This window comes from Lipotes vexillifer, unplaced genomic scaffold (assembly GCF_000442215.2).
Source record: "Lipotes vexillifer unplaced genomic scaffold, Lipotes_vexillifer_v1.1 scaffold117, whole genome shotgun sequence".
Taxonomy (NCBI): Eukaryota; Metazoa; Chordata; class Mammalia; order Artiodactyla; family Lipotidae; genus Lipotes; species Lipotes vexillifer.
The window spans coordinates 252,008-263,959 of NW_006785593.1; the positions used below are offsets into that span (position 1 = coordinate 252,008).

General features: G+C 35.7%; 1 protein-coding gene across 1 annotated transcript in view; it reads left to right on the forward strand.

The window, feature by feature from the left end:
- Positions 1–4,982: 4,982 nt before the first annotated feature.
- The window catches only part of OTOGL (otogelin like), a 159,594-nt gene continuing 152,624 nt past the window's right edge, over positions 4,983–11,952 (forward strand). Inside the window, 3 exon segments of the mRNA XM_007457657.1 lie at positions 4,983–5,034; positions 6,094–6,133; positions 7,141–7,189. Coding sequence (XP_007457719.1) covers positions 4,983–5,034; positions 6,094–6,133; positions 7,141–7,189 — 141 coding nt within the window.

Below are 11,952 nucleotides of genomic sequence, written 5' to 3' on the forward strand. Positions count from 1 at the left end.
TTGCCATAAATCATTGTCAGGTGTCTGAGTTGGAATCTTGGTGTTATATGAAGTCATCTCAACCATGACACTTAGGGATCTGACAGGTTTTCTTTTATATTTTAAATAATTTGATCCAAGTATGAGATGCTTTGATATGCCTTCTTTATAAATTTATAGTTGTTTGTTTTGAAAAACTTGGATATAATTATTAGAAGAGTTAAATAAGTACTTACCTGTGAATCATAGATGGCTCCATTTCACAAGTTTGTAATTCAGTTGAGAAAGTATGTTGCAAATACATAAAGTAGTAACCTAGAAAATGAGAGCATATAATTTTTGATAGTTGATGGTTCTGTTTTTGGCAGTGCAACAGATGAGCTGATCTAAAACTTTGTCAGCTATAAAATACTTGGGCATGCTGAATAAAATAAAATATTCATCTATTTAAGTGGTTGAATAGAAGTAAGGAATATCACCAAAGGCCAAAGACAAAGCAGAAACTAGATTTGGCATTCCCTCACTTTGAGTTTGGGATTTGAATTTATACTCAGTATGCTGGGAACCCTCAAATTGAGAAATTAACATGAAATTCCTTGGAGCAATTGGCAGAAGTAAATGCAAACTCTTTTTTGGAGAGGCATAACTTCAACGCTGGCAGTAAAGAATTACCACAGAGAATGTTCTACCAGACGTGAAACCAAAATTCAAAATTACAAAACCTATGCGGTAATCCACCCTAAGTGTGAGAAGCCAACACAGCAAGCAACAGGGTTAGAACCCTCCTCCTGAGAAATTCAAGTAATATTATCCCTCAGCAACTCTAAAATAAGTAAATCTAAAATGGCTGAAGATATGAAATGGAATTGAAAATGTGAGAAACCAACATAATTTATATTGTTATATGTGTAGTACATTGTATATTACACTATACATTATAAATGCACATGTAATGTGCTATAGTATGTAAGTGCTACAGTAGTTTAGAAAATAAAGAGAACTGTAGGAAATATTGGTTTTATATCAAGAACTTGATGCTAAAGTGTTGACAAGACAAAACTTTAGTTGTAGGAACATTACTTCTTTCAAGATGAAAGATATTGCAAATCAGTGGCACCATAGCAACTTGAAAAATGAATGTCCCTATAAAACACATTAACTTCTGTGGGTGAGCTTTAAATTGAAATCATGACCAACATAGATACCAATTATGACACACAGTCTGTATTCAGAAAAGCTAAGATAGATGTCATTTAAAAATTAAATTATATGAAGCATTCCAGAAAGTGCTAAGCAGCACACCTCCTGAAAGCATAAGTAGAATACTGCAAAACTATCTTATAATAAGGCAGTTAAATTCAGAGTGGTTAAAATCACGTCAAAGATATAGGATTCTTTTTGCTGCTCAATGATAACATAAATTCTAGATAAAATCACTGAACCTGAAATATGTTAGGTTTAGTAAGGCAAGTGAGGAATAGTTGCATTTCACTAGTAGAATGTGATATCATGGGAATCAAATGTTATCTATTTTAGATTTGATTTCAATGAATGAAGGATGAGTGTTATATAAATCACCATAGAAATTAATTTTTCTTAAAGATGATGAACTTCACTAAAAATACCCCTTTCTTTATTATTGACATATAAACGATAAGCCCAGCAATTTCCCATTCCTGACAGTTGTTTTTAATGTGGTGTGTTGAGGCCAATAGGCTGTCAGGTGTCAACTTTCTAAAGATCATATTCCATGTGGGAAAATGTGCCGTGTTCTTGTATCAGAAAGGGAACTGTTTATCTCATGCATTATGTAGTCGCCTCAGACTTCTTATGAACTTAATATCTCTTCACAAGCTGGTGACTGACTCACTTTTTGCCAGAGTTCCTTTGTCAGGGTAGAATGAAATAAAAAGCTATCAACTAAATTTTGACAGTAATAACTACATGTAGCAACAGTCATAAATTCCTTTTTTTGTGGTTCTGGGTCTAATCTTTCATCTAAACTCTCTATTCTACTGTAGCTATTCATGGAAGTCTATTTTACCTATTTTCATGCAGCCTACCATTTAATGTAATGAATTCATAATGTAGTTAGTTGAAAAAGAACTTGCAATTTCTGGTATTGTTTTCTCTGCCATTGTTCATTTTCCTTTACTAATCTCTGACCTACTCTAAACCTGGATGGAGGAGGAACAGAAAGCCAGCATATGCTAAACCTCTAACTATAAAAGAATGGTCACCCTGAGAAATTCCCATTGTAATTTCTTCTATTTTCTTTACCAGACAAAATAATTTATAGGTTTTAAATACATAGAGTTCAAAATAGAATAACAGTAATAAATATGCCAGGTGATATAACCTTGGAAGTTTCAACTTTAACCAGTGAAAATGGCTGTGATGTTTTTGAATCAAACGTTTAAAGACACTGTATGAAATCTGAGATGAAAGGTTGAGAGTTTTGAATTAAGAACGTAAAATATCCAAGTTTATATTAGAAAGAAGTGCTTTTCACAGGCTTTACATTGCTGTTTACTAATCCTTTTTCACCAAGATCTGGTAGTATTTAGAAATAACTATAAGCGTTATCAAAATGTTTCTTTTTGAACCATGAAATTTAACTTTGGTTTCCATTTGGGATTTTTCCATAGGTATGTCACTTGTGACAAATTTTAAGTCAAGCAGCTACCAGATTGGGGAAAAAAAATCCTAAAATATGATTTATAGAATCTTCATATTTTAGGTCGATTTTTATGCAAAATTATGAAGATAAGAGAAACTGTTGTAAATTAAGGAGGGGACTTAGTAATGTATATTTGTTATGTACATTTCCATGTTTTTCAGAAAGAGTTAATGAGCATTCTATGTAAATCAGTTTGGTGCCTTTAATTTAAAAAATTCTTTGGAGGAAAATTATTGCTCTCTAAACAAATTTCAAGCTTAACTTTTTTTTTTTTTAACATCTTTATTGGGGTATAATTGCTTTACAATGTTGTGTTAGTTTCTGCTGTATAACAAAGTGAATCAGCTGTACATATACATATATCCCCATATCTCCTCCCTCTTGTGTCTCCCTCCCACCCTCCCTATCCCACCCCTCTAGGTGGTCACAAACCACCGAGCTGATCTCCCTGTGCCATGCGGCTGCTTCCCACTAGCTATCTATTTTACATTTGGTGGTGTATGTATGTCCATGCCACTCTCTCACTTCGTCCCAGCTTACCCTTCCCTCTCCCCATGTCCTCAAGTCCATTCTCTACATCTGCGTCTTTATTCCTGTCCTGCCCCTGGCAAGCTTAACTTTTAACTTTATTCTGTATTCACATCTTCTTAAGTATCTAGAATATTTTAATTTTGATTGTGGTTGAGTAGATACATAATTTTTAGACCAATAATTAGAATGTAACTATAAATAGCTAGGCCTATCTGTTTAGACTTATATTAAATTATTGTCTAGTTAGTTTGAGTAATAACCAATAACCTTTCAATAAATATTTATTAGACACATATTATACTTAAATTATTTAATCTAATCCATCAAAATTTAAAAATGAGTGTACATGTATGTGTGTGTGTGTGTGTGTGTGTGTGTGTGTAGGCATATAGCTACTTATATTTTGGGGGAGTTGGTGTGGTTTTCCTGTTTTAAAAATGAATTTATAGGCAAACATCTTCTCTTGGCTCATAGAATTAGCAATTATGTAGGCAATGGAAAGGCATTAAAATCATGTAAAGCAAGAGTAAAAGATTATTGAGTTTGAGACACAGAAAATAAACTGTATATATAGTAGATGTTGGGCATGCAATACATTAGGATGTTAAGGATATTTTCACAGAAAAGACCAGGAAGTCATTGCACAAAAAGTGTCTGAGTACAGCAAGGTATTAAGAACTGCTGTGTGTTTTTGTCTCATAAGGTAGTTCCTGTGTAGTTAGATATTCCTTACCACTGTGCCCCCGTCTGTTAAGTGAGTCTGATACTTTGCAGGTAACTGATGGGATCTGCTATAGGCAACGTGCACCCATTATATAACCATGGCCTTCACTCATTTATGGGGCTTAGATCATCTCTGTGGAGTTCATTACGAAATATTAGAGCTGTTCTCTAATGCCAATCCAGGTAGTCAATCGCTTCCAGAGAAGAGTGCACTTAGTGTTGGATTAAGTTCTTTTTCGTTGTCTAATTGAATTGGGTACTTGTCCCAGAGGATGGAAAAACAGGGTGTGAAGGAAGGTTTTCAGGATTAGGTGAGTTACTTTATTTTCTTTTTAAAGTCAAATATTAGAATATCATCTTTTTGTGTTATTTTCTGCTTCTATTGCAGAATGTTTAACAGAAAGATCTGTGGGCACATGAATATGTCAAACTTAAACTACACTGTAATGGGACTGGAGTTGAAAATATATGCACATAATTTTAGTTTACTTATAATTCTTAAAGAAAAGTTTATGAAAACATCTAGACATTCTAGGAATGATTGATAGGATTTTATTTCAAAGGACAGTAATTATTTTATGAATAAAACAGTCTTCTTTCAAAGGACAGTAATTATTTTATGAATAAAACATGGAATAGATCACTAATTAGGAATAATGCTTATCTCTTATGACATCAGGAGATAACAGGGGTTTTTGTTTGTTTGTTTGTTTGATGCTACTGACCTTAGAAGTCATAAAAGGCTAATATAGGCTAAAAAGGCGTATGATGTGCAGGAGTTGGGTAGGGTGTAACTAATACCGGCTCAGTAAGAAGCTGCCATGCATTGCTAATGAGAGATTCAGCCAAAGGGTTGCCTGCAAGTTCTAAAGCTTCAGATGCTGTATGTGGTTAGAAATCCTGGAATTACTTTTTGAATTACTTTATTACAAAGCTATATTTATAAGAATTTGAGCACTCTACAAGTACTCATACTTCTAAGATGCCATCTTAGTAAAGACCAACAATTTGGTTACATTTCAGGGGGAAAGGCTATACTGAAATGAACATTGTGAGAAAACTCAATTTAATGATACCTTGGAGTATATTCTTGCTTCATATACTGCTGTTTTCATTACAAGGTAAGAACTCATGTTAAACTTTTACCTTATTTTACTGTAATTTAGTCTTCCTTGTAAATTGTAGAAACTGTTTCCTCTTATACTGTAAAACATTTCGAAGTCATTAGGATGGGTATATACTAAATGACACCCAGATCAATTTTGGGGAAAATTTTTAATAATATAGATAATTTGGAACTTTTAGTTTTCATTTTCTGAGTCTCTTTTTTAAATGTTAAAATCATGATTTTATCATGATATGCAGCTGTACTGGAAGAAGCCCTGATTCTAACTTTTTCTCTTCTAAATAATGATTTTAAACAGTTGTGTAATTTAAACATTTGAAATTTTATAAAAGATAAGGAGACATTGAGTACTTAAACTTTCTTGATGCCATCAACCCAAAGAATGGTAAAGGAATGTTTTAAGAAGTATTTTAATGTTTGAGACTAAGCATTGGTTTTCAATTATATTATATCAATATTTATAAATTAATTTTTATAAAATATTTTTATGGCAGAAAGCACTTATTTACATTCAGTTATTAATTTTTAGTCCCTGAAAAGGGCTGTATATTTAGGGGCTTGTAGAGGAAGTGGGAGAAATTACTGAAGTGTAGAAGACCAGCGAGGTCACAGACACTATCCTCCAGTCCTAGTAGTGACTGAAACTCCAAGGAGAAAATGTCTCAGAGCAGCGAGAGCTGGAGGGGACTTTGAAGATCAACTTGGCTACCACTGTTATTTTGTGATGTGTTTGCTTAAGTTTGGCATTTACTAAGTCGTAGGACTGGGACTAAAACTTGGATCTCTGACTTCAGGACTAGTGCTTATTCCACTGTATCATGTCTCTGTGTAAATCAAGGTACACTGCCCATTCTTTCTGAATTACTGGTCACCCTGATGTCCCACAGGGAATTTGCTGGTCAAAATCCTCTAGAAAATGTAAAATAACTAATAGCAAAACTCAGTCTAAGTTTCAGAATTTAGGTTTAAATCATCTGTTTTATAATCAGATCATGTGATCAAGATATTTGGATAATTTTTTTCATTCATATATATATGTATTCATCTCTGGCAGGTTATATTTGTACTTCATCCATCTTGACGAGAACATCAAAGTGAGTATTTCTTGTTCTTTATGTCCTCTAAAAAATACAGATAATTGGAATGAGCAAAGCTCAGCAGGTCAGTGTATCTGCTTTTGAAAAAATAAATTAAATATTTTACAAAATAAGGGCATGAGATTTAGTTCTTTAAAACGTTTCCACAAATTAAAAATTACTAGGCATTCAGTTCCTTATTTATGAAACAAAAATATTTCCTTTCATTTTAATTACAAGAGGAGTTTTTGGTGGTGTCCAGTGACTGTAGATACTAAGGGGACATTTTTCACTTCAAAGATTTGAAAAGAAGTTATATTCAGTAATTTCCTATTTCCTATTATTATTAATGTACATTGTTGATTAGAAATGTGCTGTATTCTTAACATAGAGTAAAAGTTTTTAATGATAAAAGAATAAAATGTTTCTAGCAGTAAATAATGAAAATCATTTTTTGGACTAAACTGATCTTAATGAAAAATGGAATTCTACTCAAAAATTCTACTGTTTGATTTTGATAACCCACAGTTTGATGTGCTTATTATATGTGCTTGATGTGCTTATATGTGCCCTTATAAAGGGCAGATTAATGTTAATCTGCCCTTTAAGACATGGAAAGAGAGAGAATCGAGTATTATGTTTGAAAAACGTGAACCTGCACTTGTCGAATACTTATCTCACCAGTTTTATGAAGGCATGTGGAGAAATTATCATGCATGTTAGTGCTACAGTGTTACACTATTTTGTTTATTTCTCTATCGCAAAGTTCCTTCCTAAAATTCAGTTTACATCAGAGACTGGAGAGATCTGGGGACACTCCCAAATTTTGTAAAATGAGACAGTGCCACCACCCAAATCTAACCCCTCCAAAGGGGGGAGGGGGACCTTTTCAATGTTAAAGCAAGAAAGACCTCTTTGATAAAGTGATGGAAATCAGGAGGAAAACACCAGCTCTCTCTTGGGAAAGGCTTGTTCAGGTTGCCTAGGGGCCTTTGACTATACAAGTTCTTTTTGTTTTCTTCCAGAAACAGGTTTAATGAAAATCCACAGAAAAGAGCTCTTTTAGCAGCCCAGGTAGGTTATGCCTCAGATGGAGAGAGAGGCAGAGAAACAATCCATCCTGCTATGGGCCTCTGCTGTCACTTCAACAATGAGACCTTTGTGGAGGCGAATAAAATGCTAAAAACAAGACAGGAAAGAGGAGGAAGAGGCAAAGTAACTTCTCTAGTGCTGTTCTGTGACCCTCCAGTTCAGGCTTAGCTCACATTTACTTGTTTGTGGTCAGATGCTTTTTGCTGTTCACCTCGGTTCCCTACTGATAGGCTCCCAGAATTTGTGGGAGATTTAATCTCACTACTTGCCAAAACATTTTAATTGGTTTAAAAATTAAGCACAATGATAATAGGAGAAGTACAAGCAAACAGGGGCAGAGAAAGGTGTGCGTGATCTGAGTAAAGTACCACAAAAGGGCATCAGAGGTGTCCTAGTGTCCTGACAAATGGGTTTTATATTATCTAATAAATCTAAATTACAGGCATTGATGAAGAGGTGACCTTTCTTTTTTTAGAGGGGTGGGGTAGCACTGAATTTGAGGAGGCCTTTTTGCTTGGGTCCCGCTATATAAAAGGATATTGGATAACATAATTGCAATATCTTCAAATTATGGTTGGAATGTTTAAATGGGTGGATTTTAAAAAATATTTCTCTGTTAAAGATGGATGGTAAGATAGAGAATCCTAACTCAATATTAAGACATTTCTTTGGAAAGTAATATGATTTGAGTATTTATGTAGCAAACAGCTTATATATTCAAGGTCTTTGTCAAATGCTGAATTGCAGTCAATTTCTATTAGCATTTTATGATGAATGCCTGGTTATTTTTAATATTTTGTGAACTTAAAGAGAATTGAAAAGAAAATAGATGGCAGATTTGATATGCTGTTGTGATGATTCAGAAGGCAGAACTAATTTATTCTTATCAAGAGTGGAGCTCTTTCTTTGCACTAGAATGGGCAAAGGATTGTCTATGGAAGGGAAACACTTTTTTTCTTAAAAAGAGTATTTTGTGTACTTAAGTACCCATGTATCATGTGAAGTGGTTAAAATGATTTTTCTCTGATAAATGTCAAGTTCGCCAGTAGACCATATTAGCCACAAAAAGATATCAACGTGACTCAGCAGAAAATCCAGTTTTGAGAAAAACTGCATTCTGGTAGAACCCACTAGATGAAGAACCTGTGAAATATACCCCCACAGGTGTCACATGAAACAGCCTGTGGATGGGCTTCTACTGTTGACCATTTGGATGTTTTTAGAATTTGTATAATTTACCCCCCTAGAATTATCTTAATACCTCCCTTTTGTTAATAAGTGAGGAACACACTTGCCTTGATTTCCCTTTTAGAGAGAATGAATAGCTGGACACTTGCCCTTCTCTTTCCTGCAGCTAGAGAACGTGCACCAACATTACTTAACATCTGAACAAATTTTAAGGGAAGAAATGTTAAAGAAGGGCAGTGAGGTCGCAATCATGCGTTTCACTGTTTAGGATTGAAATTTCATCTGTTGTGAGGCCATTCTTGTCCACAGATTCACCCCCCTGCTCTAGGAAGACGGAGCACTGATGGACAGATAAATGTGCACATACGGACTCAGGAATATGTTGGCAATGAGATAACAATGACCAGAGAAAGGGTAGACACAGACTTCTGTCAATGGTGTAATTGTGCGCTACAGTGATTTCTCATCTAAAGACTGTATTTCTCTGTGCTTCTCACCCTCCTGTGGAGATGTAATCAGCACGAGGAAGAATGGGTTGTCCTCTTTCATCGGTTATGTGAATATATGCACCCACTGCTTGGAATTTTTTTGCATTTGCATCACATTTCAAAATTCTTCTCCTGAAAGCAGGGGCAGATTATTTATTTATTAGAGGTTGCATACAGTTTGTATGTGCAGGAGTGAGGGAGAGAGGAAAGGGAGACTAGGAAGGGAGAAAATCCAGCACAGCTCTGTTAATGAGGGGTCTTCCTGCTTTAGGCATCTGGGGCTCAGTCTTGCTGGCATCCCTCTGAGGAACTGTGTACAGTGTTTTAGAATTGTTTCTCCAAGGGATGGGGGAGCTGGTACACTTATCCACCGACACCTGCCTCTCATTCCTTGAGGGCAGCTTCTGGGGGGACTTAAATCCCCTGAAAGTCATTTCTCTTGTCTATCCTGCTTGGACTCTACCCTAAGGCAGAGACAAAAAGAAGCCAGTGCTTGAGGATCTCAGTGTGCACAGAAACCCAGACGCAGGTGAAAGCCAAGGTGAGCTGAGAGGATATGTGGAGGGGCATCAACAGAACATTTTATAGTCATGGTTCTAAACAGCTTTGGGAGGCAAATCATTCCCATTTGCATAATGTCTGTTTCTGGTTCAGTTGGTATTTGTTGACAACGCACAAGGGACCATGCTAGAGGTATAACCATGAACAGCAGTGTTTGTTCTCTAGAAATTCAATGTCTAGTGGAGGTAGAGCTGTAAAAAGTCATTTCTGTGTAACTTGTTCATCGAATCTAAGACACCACCAATTTTTTGCCATTATTTGTATGATATAAAAAAATGAAAGAGCTCCCAATTATAAATGTAAGATGTGCCATTCTGAGTTCAGATCAGTTATAAAAATAAAAGCTCTGTGTCATGTCTTAACATGAAATGTTGTAGTATGATGAGTGGAATGCTGCAGAGATTAGGATGCTGTGGTAACCAGGAGGCTGGTGTGCTAAGTACTTATTGTGATTTTCATGGAGGAGGTGTAGCCTGAGTTGGGTAAGAGGATATGGAGTGAAAAACAAATTAAGTGTTTTTGCCTTGGTCTAATGTTGTCAAGTGTATTCAGTTTTTGCTTAATAATAAAAGTAGGTAACATGTTTACAACATTTATGTGCCTTGCACTATTTTTGGTGATTTACTAATCCCATTTCATTTACTCCTCACAATTCTGTGAGGCAGTTATTGTTATTCTGTTTTACACATTGGGAAACTGAGGCTGAACAGGTTAAATAATTTGTTCTAGTTTATAAGCCTGTATGAGACAGAGTTGAAGTCACTATACACTTTTATTGAGCATCAGTGATGATTCATTAGCACCAAAGTAAGAAGAATTTGGTGCCCAGTAATATTGATTGTTGTGTTAGATTTAGGCAGTTGCAGACAATAAAGCTAAAGAGAGAATAAGACTTGTCTTGAGGGAATCCAAGTCATAGACTTCTGTGAGTCTGACTTAGTTTGAAGAGGGAGGAAAGGGAAAAAAGAGGAGGTTGAACAGTGAGGACAAAAGCAGGAGACAATGAACTTGGAGACATCATGTGGGCCAAGGACTTTAGAAAAGAGCCTTGAAGTGGTGAGAGAGTGTGGGAATCCTTTTGTCTGCCATGGGGCAGGTTTGCCCTTTAAAAGAAAAAGTACTACAGTGCAAATTGCCAAAATAAAACTTTTACCATGTAGGAAGGAGACTGGAATCTGTTGAAAAGAGAATTGTACCTGAAGTCACATTCTTTATCACCCTTTTTTTTAAACATCTTTATTGGAGTATAATTGCTTTACAATGCTGTGTTAGTTTCTGCTTTATAACAAAGTGAATCAGCTATACATATACATGTATCCCTGTACCTCCTCCCTCTTGCGTCTCCCTCCCGCCCTCCCTATCCCACCCCTCTAGGTGGTCACAAAGCACCAAGCTGATCTCCCTGTGTATGCGGCTGCTTCCCACTATCTATTTTACATTTGGTAGTGTATATATGTCCATGCCACTCTCTCACTTCGTCCCAGCTTACCCTTCCCCCTCTCTGTGTCCTCAAGTCCATTCTCTATGTCTGCGTCTTTATTCCTGTCCTGCCCCTAGGTTCTTCAGAACCTTTTTTTTTTTTTTAAGGTTCCATATATATGTGTTAGCATACGGTATTTGTTTTTCTCTTTCTGACTTACTTCACCCTGTATGACAGACTCTAGGTCCATCCACCTCACTACAAATAACTCAATTTCATTTCTTTTTATGGCTAAGTAATGTTCCGTTGTATATATGTGCCACATCTTCTTTATGCATTCATCTGTCGATGGGCACTTAGGTTGCTTCCATGTCCTGGCTATTGTAAATAGAGCTGCAATGAACATTGTGGTACATGACTCTTTTTGAATTATGGTTTTCTCAGGGTATATGCCCAGTAGTGGGATCGCTGGGTCATATGGTAGCTCTATTTTTAGTTTTTTAAGGAACCTCTGTGCTGTTCTCCATAGTGGCTGTATCAATTTACATTCCCACCAACAATGCAAGAGAGTTCCTTTTCTCCACACCCTCTCCACCATTTATTGTTTGTAGATTTTTTGATGATGGCCATTCTAACTGGTGTGAGGTGATACCTCATTGTAGTTTTGATTTGCATTTTTCTAGTGATTAGTGATGTTGAGCATCCTTTCATGTGTTTGTTGGCAATCTGTATATCTTCTCTGGAGAAATGTCTATTTAGGTTTTCTGCCCATTTTTGGATTGGGTTGTTTGTTTTTATGATACTGAGCTGCATGAGCTGCTTCTAAATTTTGGAGATTAATCCTTTGTCAGTTGCTTCATTTGCAAATATTTTCTCCCCTTCTGAGGGTTGTCTTTTCGTCTTGTTTATGTTTTCCTTTGCTGTGCAAAAGCTTTTAAGTTTCATTAGGTCCCATTTGTTTATTTTTGTTTTTATTTCCATTTCTTTAGGAGGTGGGTCAAAAAGGATCTTGCTGTGATTTATGTCATAGAGTGTTCTGCCTATGTTTTCCTCTAAGAGTTTGATAGTGTCTGGCCTTACATTTAGGT